This window comes from Sinohyriopsis cumingii, chromosome 8 (assembly GCF_028554795.1).
Source record: "Sinohyriopsis cumingii isolate HCF-2022 chromosome 8, ASM2855479v2, whole genome shotgun sequence".
NCBI lineage: Eukaryota > Metazoa > Mollusca > Bivalvia > Unionida > Unionidae > Sinohyriopsis > Sinohyriopsis cumingii.
This window is the reverse complement of record NC_142968.1, coordinates 98,457,579-98,476,262: the sequence shown is the minus strand read 5'-3', so window position 1 is coordinate 98,476,262 and position 18,684 is coordinate 98,457,579. Positions and strand designations below refer to the sequence as shown.

Here is an 18,684-nt window from a genome sequence, read left to right as displayed (position 1 = left end):
TTATGGATCCACCACATGTACAGTCATACGTATACACACGTACAGACAGCATACAGCACCCTTTTTAATTTGCTACATCTACGTCCATGGCACAGACATACGTACATACATACATATCGACAGCACGCAGCCTTAAATACTCTGGAAACTCCAGACAGCTCTAAATAACTTTAGACAGCTTCAGACAGCTCTAGTCACAATCACAGTGACAGTCACAATCACAGCGACAGACACAATCAGCTGCAATAAAACCAAATTGGTAATAATAATAGTTTCTGTATAATCTCTAGATATGTGATAATACTGTACTTTAACCTCTAATAGTGACTTGTAATTCAAAGTTCAAATCTGCATTGTAATAAATGCATTATTACGCGATAAGACATTACAAACTGAATAAGCTTCGCATATCAAATGAAATGTAAATTTAACACTTACCCCTATGGCAGGAGAACATTGAAGAGCGTACACTCCTTGACTTGATCCAAAACGACCAGTGTCGGTTTTAGAAATTGATCTTACTTAAATCCATAGGAGAGTGAGCAAAAGTCAGGGTAAAATACCCATGCATATCGTGAAATTACTGTTCCTTCGTCACAAGTAATTTCTGGCAAGGTACATGTTAAAACAGTTGCTTACCTGGAAAAACACATATTCACCTTAGATAACGTTGTACGCATGTACAACAAGAAATATTCGAATAGTTCTAAGGCAAAACCAAGTTATTTCTTTGCCTAATTCTGTGACATACTTAAGTTGAAGGTTTTGGGTTAAATCAAACAAAACAGAGCTAATGTGTTTTATTTGATTTATTGACACCTCTTAGCTCCATCCCAGCAAATATGGCTGGTAGAACTTAGAAGTGACACCCTGTTTTTCAAAAAATGTGTTAGGTTTCCCCTGTCCTCCCATTTGTGTATAAGTATTATTGTCTAAAAACAATAATCTGGTAAAAATTTAGCATGGTTGCTTTATTATTTGATCAATCAAATAATTTAGTTCTCTTAACCCATATAGCTATGTGATGTACTATCTTCCCTATGTCAGTGCTTTCATTGGGCCTGATTTCCATCTTAGTAGCTTAGATTTAGGGTCGTACTATTACTCCATGAGCAAGGTACGGCTATGGAATAAATTCCTTCCCTTTCCCTATGGTTTGTTGTTGTATTCAGTGACTCTGCCAGAGTCCAATGTCCATGTGTGTAAAGTATTTGGTGCTTTTGTTGTTGTTGTATATGTTTGTGTTTGGACAGCCTTTTAGGTCGAGTTTTTGTCCTTGTCTGTCTTATCATAAAGAGAAACCCCTTACAAAATAATAAGGTGTCTACTTGTTTGTTTTGTTTATGCGTGTGTGTTGTGTATCTGTAGAGGATATATGCCTTAGCATATGGGGTGGGTTATGGATACTCATGAAAACACAAAAGGGATTGAAAACCTCCATCACGTGGACGTGATGAAAAACATCCTATTTGTTTTTAAGTTTTAGATTGAATGTGGTATTGGAGTGGTCCCTCATTATAGATAATGTAGCGGGCATCCATAAATTTTGGTTTTATTTTGATTGTGCCTTAGCACTTGGTATTTTTGTCAAATTATTGTGGATATGTATTATTTAGGTGGTAGTTTCTTGTGACCAAAATCGTGTTATTTTTGAGTATCCATAAGATAAGGTTTTTGTGTAGTTAATATGTACATAATATTTGTATTGTGCATTAGCACTGATGTATGTGTGTTGGCTTTTTAATCAAGGTTGGTTCGATTTCAGTTCTTTCAGGTGTGGTTGACCTTGATGTAAAAAGCAAATTGAAAACTTCCATCACGTGGATGTGATGGAAAACATCCTGTAGTTTGTATGTTTTAATCTAATGATTGTCAGGGATTGTTTATTTGAGTTCAACAAACATGGCTTCCATTTCAAAATTATATTTAGATACAAACATTTCTTGGAAAATATCAATTTTCTAAGATAACAAAACTGACGAGGGTCACCCAAATCGGGATCACCTCATTACATTTCAAAAACCCAAATTACAATTAAACTACAGAAATAATAGAAATCTTTCATTTTGGCTTACAGAAATTTTACACAAATTAAAACATATAGTGGCGATTTCAAACAGAGATGTCATACCGTGACTGTTTTTGAGGACTCTGTCAAAAGATTTTCCATTATATATCAAATTTTAAATTTAAATGTCAATGCTGAACATGTCTCTGCACGGAAGACAACATCTGAGTATAAAACCAATGACACGCTCGTGCATTCAGATGTACACCATCGTAATCCATATAAAGTTTTATTTGAGGTGACTAGAGAGAGAGACAAGGAGGGAGGGAGAGAGTGTACGAACGAATGAACCTCCAGAGAGGTGGATTCCTTGTAAACATTAAGAAAAAGGTGCTAACTGTTTATAGTATATATGTAATACAAATAATGGGGATAATATGACATCATGTGCAAATGGAATGTTTCTTAGCATATGATCTTTCAAAATTATGTTTACAGTGGTTTTCCTTGTATACCCTAGCAACCATTTGGAAAACTTATGAATGATTGCTTTTCTAGAAAAGTTGAACCATGTTTATTCAGATTACTCTCTGTAGGACCTGGTTTATCAGAATTGTTTCTCAGGTGACTCTCTTGGTAATATTGTGGTTCCCTAACAACCACATTGAAAAACCATTTTCAACTTCTTCAGTACAGCTAAGCCAAATTGATCACATGTGGTAGGAATGCTTTTTTAATACATGCTCTGTCAAGATGGTGTTTGGGATGTTTTTTCTTGATCATTCTGAGCTAATTTTAATCAGACTTCATAGGAAAATTTTTTTAACATTCTGTTGATATTTTGATGGTTGATTTCTACATTAATTCTGTGGCTTCCTTGGTTGTTGTTGTTGTTCTAGGGTTTAATGCCATTTTTCAGCACAAGATAGGCTATACATGGCGGCCAGTATAACTGGTGGAGGAAGAACCCAGGAAAACCCAGGGAAGAACCACCGACACACGAGAAGCTACTGGCAGGCTTTCCCACGTACCCACGCTAGCCGAGCCTTGGACTCGAACACACGCAGACAGAGGTGAGATGGCAGTGATCCGGAACGGTGAGCGCTTTAGACACTCGGCCACTCGGGGTCCCGGCTTCCTTGGTGAAATTTGGATAATATATTTTCAGCATCTCCAGAATGGCTGAGCCAATCGTGGTTGAAGTTGGGTTTCTTTTATGATATGTTCTGTCAAAATTATTTTTGGGATGGCTGTCCTAGCAACAGTGTGGCTTCCATTGCAACGTTATGGAAAACTCTTTTTCTCAACTTATTCTCCATTATTCTAGAGACACGTTTGTTCAGATCAGGTAGTGTTTTTTGGCTCAATCAAGGTTGTGCCTGACATTGCTCCCTGAGCAAGGGTGTGGCAACAAGAGCAAGCATGTGAAAAACTACTTTTGAGTTTATTTCTCAGTACTTGCTTGTCAGTTTTGATCAGACTTGGCATGGCTTCCATAACAACCAGGTGCAAAGCATACAAATGATACTGTTTATTACATTATTACATTCTTGGATAGTTAGAACATTTAACTTTAATTTCCAAATTCATAACTACAGTGTATTTCAAAGTCTTCATTATAATGTTCCTTTGTTACAACTTTCAGTTACATATAGCATTTAGCTTGTGTGTTCTGCCAACGAAAATGAGCTCAAATATAATGTTTTATAAACTATTGCAGTCATAAATAACAGAGGTATAAGAACAAACATACTGGGTGACAAAAGCATGATAATCACATCTCATTCATAATTGGTACTTTAGAATCACCAGTTGCTTTCTTAATGTAATTGAAAAGAAATCCTTTTGTGTTTTGTACTTTTTTGTGTAAATAATTTAGAAACATCCTTGCTATCATTCTATACCTGTATGTGTACAGTCAGAAGTAACTGGTAGCCTTTGTTGGGTCACTGCCATCTCACCTATGTCTGCATGTGTTCATGTCTCAGGTTCGGTCAATGTGCATGTGAGAAAGCTTGCCATTAGCTTCTCATGTTCTTACCGGGGTTTCCCTGGGTTCTTCCTTCACCATACATTCTGGCCGCTAGGTATGGCTTATCATGTGCTAAGAAATGGCATTGAACTCAAAACAATAACAAGAGCAACAAAACTAAATCTCATGTTCATTTTGAATTCTGACATATGTGAAAATAGATGAAATTTCCCTGGTCAGAAAAAGAAAAACTCTTCACAATCAGAATGATTTATTATGTATGGTATAATGTTTTCACAGATTGTGTTACAAACTGTTTTGCTAGGGCAGGGTTTAGTAAGCAAACATGGGGCCCCGAGTGGCCGAGTGGTCTAAAGCGCTCTCCGTTATGGATCACTGCCATCTCACCTCTGTCTGCATGGGTTTGAGTCTCAGATTCAGCCAACTTGGGTATGTGAGAAAGCTTGCCAGTAGCTTCTCGTGGGTCGGTTGTTCTTTCCAGGAGTTTTCCCGGGTTCTTCCTCCACCATTAATACTGTCCGCCATGTATAGTCTATCGTGTGCTGAAAAATGGCGTTAAACCCTACAACAACAACAACAGTAAGCCAACTGGTATTATTACTGGTGATAACAATGCTGTTGCTGATGTTCCCCTTGCTAAGATGCATGGTGCCTGCTTGGGTTTGGTAATGAGGATGTTCTTTTCTTGGATTCTGGTAGTGACATATCGTCACACATGTAATACTAGTATTGTTATACAAATTTGTTGTGCTATCAGGATATTGTTTGTGAAATTATTGATCACCAGAAAGGAACCGAGTTATGGAACAAGGACAAATCCACATAAAAAATGACTATGATTCACCAGCTGGTAGACATACACGATGAAATTTACTGGTTTATAACTTTTTTCCTTCATGATAACATCTATTTATACAAGATACATGTTGTTTGATAATTGTGTTTCCATTACATACAAATAATGACAGAGATCTTACCATTTTAAAATATTTACTACAGTGTCATCGACTTTGACTTGTATATGCACATATTTAAAATAAATGATGAATTTGAATATGATATTTCTTGGTTAAAATGTTCAAAAAACCCCATTCCCATATGAAACATTATAAACCATCTTTTCTCAGACCAAAAGTGATTAGGTACAGCCCTGGCCTGAACACCTTTAACATTATAAAAAAGGTAACACACGGTCTAGTTTAGCTGAAGTTATTTAGAGAAGAAAAACACATTTAAGCAACATGGTAGATACCATCAATTTCTAATTGCTGGAAATTATCCTGCCTTGAGTATGTCTTTCAAGCCAGGGCACCTGTCTTATTACTATATTTGAGTCACATGTGTATCAACCCACTTGGGCCTCCTCTTGCTGTGGTACCATTATTACTTTCTTTGCATGATAGTGTGTATCGTGCTTTCAAGTCAGATTTCAAATGAGGGATGGATTAGTTCAGATAAATATGGGAAGGAAGAAAAATCTAATTTAAATTTTCAAAAGCCATGGAGCCAGAAGATATTTGCAATATTTTCAGCTGGTGAACAGATTAAGTAATCAAACACATGGAGTGTTTAATGAATCTTGGCAGTAATTTATTGGGTTAACAGCAGCAGTAGCAGTAGAATTACCATACATACTCAATTGAAAGTCAAATCAAATACCACATTGTGTAGACACAAGTGCAGAATATATATTTTCTTCCGAGATAAGACCAGGTTATCAGAATTGTAACATTTTTAGAAGTTTTTGACTGGGCTTATCATTAAAAGATTCTACCATTAAAAAAATACTTTGCAAATTTTGTGAGAATAGGGGATCTGGGTATTAGCAAGCATGGGAGTCCTCATTATCGTTAAACAGATTCCACTCAGTTTGTTTGAGCATGTATTGTAATAATAATAATTTATCATAACAATTTGTACTGAGTAGTTTTATACTAATTTTTCATGATAAATATTCAGCAGCATTAATCTTGATCATAGATGCTGACCAGTACTATATATACTTGATTGTAAGTTTAATCCAACTGCAAACAATATAAATCCTGATATGCTATTACATAATGTGCCAGCAGATCAGGGTTTTTGTTGTTTGTTCTAATAATTACTCTCAACAAATGGCATAGACCCAGATCTGCTGGGACATGTAATGGCATATCAGGATATGACAGATCTGGGTCTGTGTAGTTTACAGTTGGATTCAACTTACTCTCATAAGCAAATATATACCATAAGATGCTAATATTTACAAAGTGGCTTTTATATATTTCAACATTATACTATTTTAATTATCACATTTTTTTGCTAGATTTGCAGTAATAAGATGTGCTTAAAAACAACAGTATTTTGAAAGGGGTAGATGCACCTGTGCAGGTTTAAGGCCTGGCTTGGCCATATGATCAGTCAAGTACCACATAGACTGGCTTACAAGCTGAGTGCAACTGCAAACTGTACAGACCCAGATCAGCCATCACATTATATGCTGACAGATCTTGATCTATACAGTTTGTAAAGAGTAATCATAGAATAAACAACATAGACCTTGATCTGCTGGTGCATTATGCAATGGTAGGTCATGGACTTTGTTGTTTGAGTTGACTGATAAATGAGTATATGTGTATACTTCAGACTTAATAAATCCATCTTTTGTACTCCAGCTGTCTTAAACAGTTTTGTGATTTAGTGTATGTGCACACTGTAAACGTTTCAGCAAATAGGAATATTAACCACCATACTAACTAATGGCAGTTGGGTTGTACAGGATCTTTTCAAGTTTTATTGAATCTCTGCTGTTTTGGTAGATGAATATAAACAGCCTGCCTGTCTGTAATTATATAAAAATTCCACTCAGCTGCTAACTTAAGCCAGCAATTGATTTATCTTTCGGAACTTTTCTTTTAAATTAGCGCCAGACTCTAGCCAACATTTAACTATTATTTGGCACTGTCAAACATTTTAAAGGAATACAAGAAAGTTCATACATACAACTACATTAAACGAGCTATAAAGACATATGCCAAATCAGTTATCTTGTCAGATGAGTGAATAGTAACTCATGATTGGTTACTACTTGGGATAATGATCACGGATTTAAGAAAATTTATTCAAAAGTTTTCACAACTCACACTTGCCCCATTTTGCCAAATATACAGATAAGCTGTGTTAACTTTACCATCATGAAACACTATTGTTTCAAATTATTTATGTTCTGTGCATTCATGGTCATTCACCTATCAACTTGTACTTTGTGCAGTATATCGATTTGAATTGTAAAGATAGAATGTACTGAGAATTTCATTAATTTATTATGACAGAATATATTGTATTGCCACTGCTGTATCAAATAATGATGCACAATAATACACAAGTACTGTACTGTACTGTAAATGTGTTATTTTCTAATGTGTTGGAAACTTGTCACTTAGGCAAAAAACATGTGTTTCTGGTTGGCCAACTATCCCTGTTTCTTATTACGAACCCTAGCATTTTTTTCCCCATGGTAAAAAAAATCACATTAAATATATATATAAAAGCTACCTGCCTACTCTAATTTTAAAACCAATGCAATAGGAAACACATATTTATTTTCTTTGCCTTATAGGCTTAGGGATTGATTTAATTCTTTATGGTATGGTATCATTTTTCCCCGTAAACTTTTGTCATTTTATGACTAATTTAGACACTGGGAAATGTGTAAAGATTATATATTGTTTCAAATGTAACATGTGCCAGTTCCTATTAATCACTTGCCATAGCCAAGCTCATCATAAACCTCAGCATGCTTGGGAATGTAGAACATGCTTCCTGCTGCACCCTCTTGCATGTTGTAAGAGATGATATTAGAAGCAGGATTTGTGGTGACTCGGAGGTTAGCATTCTGGACTTGTGACTAGAAGGGTACAGGTTTGAATCCTACTATTGAATCATACTGTTGTTTGTCCTTGGGCAAGGTACTTTACTTCAATAGGATTGGCATTGAAGAATCTCCTGTTGCTGTGCTATAAAACACCAAAGCAAATTAAGATGACACATATAGAAAATTATGAGGAAAGTGTCATATCAAAACTTTAGTCATATATATGGTACTACGGCCTTGTGTGTGATTCATGGTATTTTGAAACATCAGTGGCAATAAACAAGTCTAATATTCATGTCTCCATTTTCATTGATGTCATCAACTTCTTCTTTCCAGAAGATTCCGTGCAAACTTTCCTCTGTTTCTGTATGAATAAAAAAGCAACGTTATTGACTATTATTGACCATTTTCTTTAGATTGCGTGTTCTTAATGAGACATGTATATTCAAACATGCAATATGCAGTATGGAGCCACATTACGTGGTAATAGAGAACATGTTGTGAAATTTGAATAATTAGGTTTGGTGTATTTGAGTTCACTTCATCTTTTCTCAATTTTCTCCCAACAAGATTGAGATGCAGGCTGTAATAGCTTTTAGCATTGCCCATGCAAGCATGCCAGTGCAGTTTGCTTCCATGAATAATTCAAGACATGGCATTTGGCATTTAAAATCTTCAATAACTACAGTGTACTTAGTAGGGGTTTGTTTACATCCATGTATTTACAATGGCTTTTACTGTTTGATAGCATTTCACAATCTGCATTATATATAGGAATTTTTTTATGTAAATAAAACAACAACTTGCTATTAGAAATTACATAGAACCTTAAAGCAGACATCTTTTGTAAGCTACATGGAGAAAATAATATTCGAGTATTTTTTAGCTGTTGACCAACATGTATAATTTAATTTACATTTTGGACAAAAATTCTCATTTCATGATTCTGGTTGTGCAGGTAATGTCTTCTTCCAATAACGCAAATGTTCAGACAAAACAATATTTGATGGGGGTAGGGTGTGTAATGGAGTGAGGCTTTGTTGTTGTTGTTATTGTTTTGGGTTTAATGCCATTTCTCAGCACAGGATAGGCTATACATAGCAGCCAGTATAACTGTTGGAGGAAGAATCCAGTGAAACCTTGATAAAAACCACCAACCTACAGGATGATACTGACAGCTTTTTCACATTCCCACATTGTCCGAGATCAAGACTCAAACCCATTGGACAGAGATGAGATTTCAGTGATTGGTAAGGGCGATTGCTTTTTAGACCACTCAGTGACACGTATCCCCTAGGAGTGAGGAACAGAACCTAATTTTGTTAACAAACGAAAGGATCATATGGATGACTTTACACTAGGGGAATGCTATATATTAAGTTGGTCTCACTTTAGGACAGTATACTATGCTCCCTAGGGATAGCATTATAAGGAATGAGTGCTGTTTAAGGTGATTTCATTTTTTTGGCATTATACTCCCAAGGAATGCATTATAATAAGGAAGTACTGTATAAGGTGGTCTGATATAAGGTTTGCTCTGGCTTCCATGGATAACATTATTGTAAGGTAGTGCTGTATAAGGTGGTCTGATACAAGTTTTGCTCTGGCTTCCATGGATAACATTATTGTAAGGTAGTGCTGTATAAGGTGGTCTGATATACATTTTGCTCTGGCTTCCATGGATGACATTATTGTAAGGTAGTGCTGTATAAGGTGGTCTGATATAAGGTTTGCTCTGGCTTCCATGGATAACATTATTATAAGGTAGTGCTGTATAAGGTGGTCTGATATAAGGTTTGCTCTGGCTTCCATGGATAACATTATTATAAGGTAGTGCTGAATAAGGTGGTCTGATATAAGGTTTGCTCTAGCTTCCATGGATAACGTTATTGTAAGGTAATGCTGAATAAGGTGGTCTGATTTAAGGTTTGCTCTGGCTTCCATGGATAACATTATTATAAGGTAGTGCTGAATAAGGTGGTCTGATATAAGGTTTGCTCTGGCTTCCATGGATAACATTATTGTAAGGTAATGCTGAATAAGGTGGTCTGATTTAAGGTTTGCTCTGGCTTCCATGGATAACATTATTATAAGGTAGTGCTGTATAAGGTGGTCTGATATACATTTTGCTCTGGCTTCCATGGATAACATTATTATAAGGTAGTGCTGTATAAGGTGGTCTGATATAAGGTTTGCTCTGGCTTCCATGGATAACATTATTATAAGGTAGTGCTGAATATGGTGGACTAATATAAGGTTTGCTCTGGCTGCCATGGATAACATTATCATAAGGTAGTGCTGAATAAGGTGGTCTGCATTAGGGCAGTATACTCCATGGCCAGCATTACAATGTGGGTGTGTGTGTTCTGTATCAAATAAATCCATACAAAGAAGTATCATGCAGAAATCGTCCACCATGTATGAAGCAAGGCTATCAGTTATCCATGCACACTATCATGTATACAGTAAAGCCATCAGTAATTGATACACCAGTGTTCTAGACCTTTCATCCATATGGACCACAACTTGAAAATTTAATGTCCCCTGGATTTACAATTTGCTCTTTATGTTATTATCAATTAACTGGACATTATTTCTCCAGACAGAACTGATGTTTCCCAGGGAGTCGATAATCCACGTTTTGACTGTGTTATACATTCAAGGCAAAGACTTTAGTCCAAAGGCTAATGTAGTACCTTGCCTATGAAGTCTTCATTGCTCATCAGCAGTCAGACCATTTCCTCAGTAACTGTTTCCCCAGTTAAAGCCATTTGTTGTTGTGCCTTAGGTTGGGGGCAAAAGTTTATGGGCTTGGAGCCATCTCCACTTCACTGATCACATTCATACACCAAACGTTTATCCTGGTTGTGCAGAGGGTGGTGCGGGTGAATGGGTGTAAAATAAAGGGGTCTGTCTTTAAATTAGAAAACATGTTGAATATTGTGAAGATTTATTTACAAGTGTTTAAAGATAGGAGATTGGCATGCATTTATCAATTTATTTATATTAAGTTGTGAACAGACTCAATCATCTAAAATACATGTTAAAATCATTGCATCCAGATTCCCATAATAAATAAATACCTTATATCATTCCTTACAAGTCAGATCTAATTTAATACAACACAGATCCTAATCTGTTGTGTGCCAGCAGATTAGAGTCTGTGTTGCATGTTCAATTGATTACTCATAACAAACTGCATAGACCCTGATCTGTCAGCATGTTATGTAATGGCAGATCTGTGTCTGTGCAGTTTCAGTTGGATTTGACTTTTAAATAACTGTATACAGTAATACATGCATTTTGTTGTGTTTTAGGGTTACAATAGGAGTACTTAAATAAATACATTAGAAATATTATAAGGACACTACTCTTTATTGTTCCTAGGATTGGAAATAAAACAGATAAAACACAGACACCAGGATGCTGTTGATATCATTTCATTTCCTCTATGATGTATTGTAAATCAAAGATTTTACTCAGCACTCAACTTTAGCAAATTTAGGGAAAAAATTGAATTCACTTATTCATTTGTAGACTAAGTAGACTAAGATGTTTGCATTAAGTCATTAATTAAATGATAGAAATGAAATGTTTTAGCAATGGCTCATTTATTTATTTCAACTAAATTTAATGAGAATTTTAATAATTCTTAAGCAGATTTTGCCATCTTACTTATGTTTACACACTAGGAACACAAAAACTTTATGTTGATAAGTTTCTGAATATTTCATTACTACATTTAATTTAAGACATGATGAAGAGGTGAAGTTTTAAAAAATTATTTTGGGGTGTGAGTGTGGGTGAGATTTTCTCTACGTTGAGGAGAATGCAGACTATCAGACAGATATAAATCCTCAATACAGGTGCTGTATATACTGGCTTATATGACTGGTCTAACTGCAAACAACCTAGACTCTGAACTGCTATTGCATAATTTGCCATTAAATCAGGTGTATATTGTTTGTTCTATTGACTACTCCTAACAAACTGCCCACACCCTGATCTGCCAGCACATTACATGATGACAGTTCTGGGTCAGTCTGTGCAATTTGCAGTTAGACCCGATTTGTGCATGCAGACTAATAGGGGCATATTTTTTTTTTAAACTGACAAAGAAAATGTAATATGCATGTAGGAGTAAACATTTGTTCAATTTATTGATATTAATTTTTTCAGCTTCACCAAGCTGCTCTGACCTCCTTGAAAGGGGAGATAATCGAGTTGAGAAGCCGCCTTCAGCATGTGATTTCAGAGAGGGATTTACTGGAGAAGGAACTCAACAAGGCACATGTGAGAATCTTTTGTTAAGTAAAATACAGTAAGACTACATTCATCTGTACTCAATTTATCCTGAAGTATCTGAACCTAAGTGACATTTCCTGGGAATATATTGTAACTTATGTTCTAGAAGTAGTTCATTAACCCAGATTGCTTTGAGTCAGAATAGGGTCTAAGCACAAGTGTAAAAATGCTTTAGAATAACAATTTCTTTGCAATTTTTTACAGACATTTAGACTTGAGGTACACAGAGAACTATTTAAATGTGTTCAAATTACACAAAACAGTTTAATATCAAGCATGTTTTGTAAAGCTGTTTTGTACCTGCCATAGGTACATTCCATATTGCATAATAGTACATTTGATCAATACAAACTATGCTATATGTTCATGTTCCAGATGTACACTTTAAATGATAGTACTTGATCACTGTGAGAACACACAGATACAGTCATATAATCAAATGTACACTCAACTACATTTTGACACATTCTGAAGGCATCATCAACATCTTGTTGCATAATTTTTGTGTTTTGCTGCATTCACAAAATAATTTGATCGAATTTTAAAAATTCAGATAGTTCCAAACCAGTGAGTAAAATACCCAGTTTAGTGAATTCTTATCTGGAACTCTGTCATGCCCAATGTAGTGTTTTCTCAGTTTTTCCAAGAAAAGAAGCCTTAGGGTCACATTGATCAAGTTTGCACTGGGGAGGGGTATGTACCTATTATTTACCTATTACATTACTGCAGTTATGAATATTTACATGAAATTACTTTATACACCACTCCCTCAATAACTTGCGCCCTGATAACTTGCCAACCAGCTTATAATGCAGGTGTGGATCCCATTTTTTAAACCAGAAAATACCCCAAAAATCGATCCCTATTTGTTGAACTTGAAGAAAATTGCGATTGAAATTGGTAACAGAAACTTTGATGTATCTTTCATTTTATTGTTGAAATTGTAGATAGGACCTGGAAATTTTAATCAACACTATGAAATATCAAATTTTCAAATAGGTCACTTAATTTTTTTAATTTTCTTTTCAAACGACATTTCTAGTACACAGCAATTAACAATATATAAGGAAATTTTGATCAATGAAAATGTCACTCATGTCGAGTAGAGGCAGTACTTTAATTAATAAATACAAATTAAATAATTTTTTTATCATTTGAAATTTGTGCTCTAGTTCTATCTTTTAGTTTCATTTAAGTGCAGTGTGTCCTCTTGTAAATGTAATGTAAAATGCGTCAATCTACCGTAATAGCTATGTCCGCAAGCATTTCTCTTAGAACCTAATTAAGTGCCGACCTTGTTTTTATAACTGACTTCCGGAAGTGTTTGTTGTATTGTTGCACTAATTAAAAGCTGGCCTCCTTTGTATTATCATGTTAATTATGTCTTTTGAATAAAAAATGAAGGTGGAATAAAAAAAGTTAAAAGGCACGAAAATCCTACAAATTTAAAAACTAGCGACCCCGGTCGTATGTTGGGTGAACTCACTTCATTTGATCGATCGAACACAGTTTAAAATATTATTGTGTATGTAACCTAAACTACCTTAAATTAACCGACCCATTCGTGACTGTGATCAAAGATAACAAGGCAGCCAAGCGAAATGAATACTTCGTAAAATAAAGAGCATAATTTCACAGATACAGACCATTGTGGGCAAGCGAGTTTCTGAGAATTCTTGAACTGGCACTTAGATATATCCTGAAGATGATAAGAAGTTTCATTATTAATTCCAATGAAATTATGACCTAATTATTGTACAAATTGAGCTATACAAAAGTTTCATCGTAGACGATTGTCTCATGAAAGAAATTTCGTGTGTTTTTGAAAAAATGGAATCTTGTTTGTTGGTGTATCAACAGTTAGTCTAGTTAAATTCCTAAACCAGTCTAAGTGATTTGGCTCCATTATGTATTTCTCCATTACATATTTACAGCAGTCATCACCATATTGGTGTTTTAGTGTCAAGGTTGCTTGAAGCATTTTTGAAGAAAATATGGATTATCTATAAGATTATCAGAGGTAAGATAATATGAATAGATGTATATTATTTTTGTGATACATCTTATTATCAAAGACAATCTTTACATTCAGAAATAAAATTGATATTAGAACTGCATCACATTCATAGGAAAGTTTCAAATGACATAACCAAAGGTAATACATGTACATAATGAATAGGCTGTCATAGTTTTGAAGCAAAATGAAAACAAACACCAAAAATGCGACCAGAATTTTTTTTGTTGTAAAAAGAACACTGAAATGTTATGCAGGTGTTCATGGCAAGCAGGGTTATGATACAGACCTACTGATAATAGAAGTCATACAAGTCATGTGACCATTCAGGACTTACTATTTCAGTAATGTGTGTCATTTTTTAGAAGTTGATTAAGCATAGATTTACCTTTAAATGGCAATTATTCACTTTTTTATTTGGATCCTAAAACATCTGTATTCCTTTTTGAAAGGTCTATATTTACTAGCCCATTGAAGTACGTACAGCAAAATCAATATAAAATTACGTGGACATTTTTTAATGAGGTCAACCTAAAGGTGTGATCCAGTACAAACCAGATTAAGGGTTTTGCACTGTGAGGTAACAATGAAAGCAATGTATGACGAAAACAAATTTGTACTACCCTTTTTTTGTTTTGATAGGGTCCTTTTTTCTTAACCAGTTTAGTGCTTGGCATTGTAAAAGTTCACAGTGATGAATAATTTTTCATCTGGAATGTTTTTGATGACATTTATGGTGTGAAGTACTCAGCAGTTAGGACTGAATAGAGTTTGGTTAAACTATTTTGACATTCAGTTTTAGAACAACAATTAAGATTTAATTTAATTTGAATAAATGCACATACATGACCACATTGACATAGTCTTTAGACCACTTACTTGTAGCATAGATACCATGATGACATAAAAAATATTTTCTGGACAAAATAGTCAGGATAGTACATATTATCTGGCCAATGAGAATTATTTTATTAATGTCTGGGTATTTAGGTCAGTGACAGTACAGTATGTATTGGTTATTACATGAGTATTGTTTTAGGTGGATGAAATGTTTTGGGAGTGACTGACAAGCTTGCTTCAGCTACCAGGTGTTATAGCAGTACACTAGGTATTTGTACATGTAAGAACTGTACTATAATTACTTGTAAACTCTTTAGTTTCAACCCTAAATCCAATTCACTGCAGTACAGAGCACACCACTCCCTTGTTCAGTATACATGGATAACTTGCAAAACCTGCTATTAAACACAGAATTGGTAAATGAAACATTGATATTGCACAATTTAGCATTAAAAACAGTGGTTAATGCATGGAAATTTGATTCAGTATCTTGAACTTCATAACGTATAAGAAAAGAATGTTTTTTTAAACAATAAATTAGAAGTAGAAAACCATTCTTAATATTCTGTAAGTAAAACTGATGACAAGGTTTTGATCAGTTAAAAGTGTCACTTATAATTTATAAATACCAATTGAATAATCTTTTTAAGTGAAATTAGTGTTTCAGTTTTATCTTTTAATTAAGTTCCAGTGTGATCATGATAAATGTTATATGCCATTTTGTATTCCAGTGTGAAAATTGGTAATCAGCTGTCACACTGATACTTGTGAGAATTTTTATGTGAGAAACTAATCAAGTACCAGCTGAGTTTTGATTTCCTAGTTGCATAAGTGTTGGTTGCATTGTTACAATCAATTAAACACTGACCTGCATTATATTATCACATTAATTAGTAGTCTTTTGTATCAAATTATATAATGGGCATGGAATTAAAAAAGTTAGAAGTCATGCAGATCCTACCCAATGGTCTTGGTCATGTGATAGGTCAGGTCATTTCAACTGACTAATTAAACACTGATAGCATTGTAAGTACATTATTCAGTGGTTTATCATACTCATTCGCAAATAAGATCAACAACAGCAAAGGAACCAGCTTGAAGGCATGCTAGGTGCATTATAAGCCTAGTTTCACATGAGGATTCATTATGGAGAATCAAGTCTCAAAGTCTATAGGGAACTTAAAATTCCTGAATTGGCACGCATATGAGCAGAAATTTTTCTATAACTTTCAGTGCAATAACAAAAATTTGGAAATAAAAGATCCTGTTTTATTTTTAATCTTCCATGACACTAGAACGTATCCACATTCACATGCAAAATGTTCTGACATAATACACAATGTTTTCACAGGTACACAATGATACATGCTCAAACTATTTGAAGTAATGGTTTAAACAATCTTCATGCTTTGGAGACTGTGTAGTATGGCTGAAGAGGATCAATATGTGTTCAATGATTTGATTCACTTTCACTTTCAAATTTCAGAAAGCTGCATTTCCATTGGTTAATTCAAAGGTCATGAAAACTTGACCTCTAAGTGTTCGCTGTAAAATCTTCATGTGGGACAGTGTAGATCTGGTTTTAATCAGATTGCAGTTACATGATCAATGGAAGTATTACCATAAATATACTAAACTGGAAGTTGTTGTTGTTGTGGGGTTTAACGCCATTTTTCAGCACACGATAAGCTATACATGGTGGCCAGTATTAAAGGTGGAGGAAGAACCCGGGGAAAACCCCGGAAGAACCACCGATCATGAGAAGCTACTGGCAAGCTTTCTCACATACCCACATTGGCCGAATCCTAGACTCAAACTCATGCAGACAGAGTTGAAAACTGGAAGTAAGGTGTGAAAATAATTGCTGAAAATGAAAATTTTCAGTAATAAGTTTGCAGACAAAAGAGATTTTATTATGTGACAGGAAGGATGGGAGACACCCTTCATCTTGGAAGAAAAACACTCCCATCTGGGAGGTTCATTATAATCATGATATTAATACAGCAATATCATTGAAAAGTGGGAATATCCTTATTCAACTTTAGGTTCAGTATAAGATCAGCAGAACAAATTAGTCACATGTGTACCATTTTCCATTGTTTTTGAGGTTTTGCCCAGGAAATACAGGTGTGGACAATGGATAAATTTATGGGCAGAAAAAGGAACAGAACATTAAAAACAATATAAAAACTTTGAAATAATGCTTGTAAAAGACACACCAGGACCACTAGTCCAATATGTGTACCAGTTTTCATAGAGAAATGTACAACTGGCATATAAAAAAGTTTGTGGATTTCAACATGAGTAACTCAATCATTGCACAGCTGTGCTAGTATGCATTAATTTTCACACATGAATGAGATAATATCTACTTTTTGTTGTAGACCGCTCCGGTGGCCTAGTGGTTAGAGTGTCTGCCTCAGATGCAGGAGGTTGTGGGTTCAAACCCTGGCCGAATTATACCAAAGACTTACAAAAATGGTACTAACAGCTGCCTTGCTTGGCGCTCAGCATTAAGAGGTTAGTGTTAGGACTGGTCGGCCTGGTGTCAGGATAATGTGACTGTGTGGGACATCATGCTACATGTCTGTGGCATGATGCCCCAATGCTAGACATTAGCATAAACTGCCACATTGCAGACATCTTAGTGATATGACTGAAATTTTTTTGTTAAAGCTACGTTAAAAAGCCAAATCACACAAACACACACACACACTTTTTGTTAATTACACACTCAAAATCTTGGACCCTATTGTACATCCACAAATTAAAATTTATATTTGGATAAATCTCAGCAAGAGTACCTGAAGTAGACCAGTGTCACTGTGACCTACTTTTCATGCTTGCGTGATACTTGTATTTTCAGCCATTTGTTAATTTAACTTACATCTTTCTTATCTTTATAGTCCCTTTTATACCCAGACAAATCAGACTTTATTTCAATCCTACCTTCATTAAAGTTTGTTTTTGTTTCTTGATGGATTTTAATGGGTAGTATATTGTAGTAATATTTCTTTCCTCCACAGGATGGCTTTGTTGTTTTCTTAGACTCACAACCATTGGGTAACAGGCTGAAATTCTGTCTAGACCAGCCTAAATCAGCTGTCATGGTATATCATGGTATATCTTTTAGTAGGATTCTTAACTCCTGTGAACCCTCCAATCAAGTGTGTATATGGTCGACTACACCAAATATACTCTTGTTTAGGAGATGGATACGTGTTTATAAACAAAGGCCTTGTTGTTTGGGGAGACTTATCTGTAATGTACCTTTAATGCCTAACCAAAGAATGACTTTTTTATGTAAGTTGTAAAGTATTAAAATAAAAAATCTGATGTGTTCTTACTGAAAAAATGAATATGCATATAGAGAAGATAAAACATTAGTGTTCATTAAATTTGAAAATTTGGGAAACAATATATGCCTTGAGCTTCACACAGCTAGGGGCACCTTTTATTCAACAAGTTTAATTAAGTTTATGTTTAATAAACTTTAGCTTTTTAGTCCATGAATCAAAGGATTTTATATTATTGTATATACTGATATATAAGTCGAGTGTAACTGCAAACTGTACAAACCCAGATCTACCATCACATAATATGCAGGTAGATAAGTGTCTCTGCAGTTTGTTAGGAGTAATCAGTAGAACAAACAACATAAACTAAGCTGC

General features: G+C 34.9%; 1 protein-coding gene across 2 annotated transcripts in view; it reads left to right on the top strand.

The window, feature by feature from the left end:
* The window catches only part of LOC149794215 (colorectal mutant cancer protein-like), an 89,336-nt gene that overhangs the window by 33,930 nt on the left and 36,722 nt on the right, over positions 1–18,684 (top strand). For both annotated transcript variants that reach the window (XM_089968327.1, XM_089968326.1), the window contains exon 4: positions 12,034–12,147. In XM_089968327.1, coding sequence (XP_089824453.1) covers positions 12,034–12,147 — 114 coding nt within the window. The remainder of the gene's footprint in view (positions 1–12,033; positions 12,148–18,684) is intronic.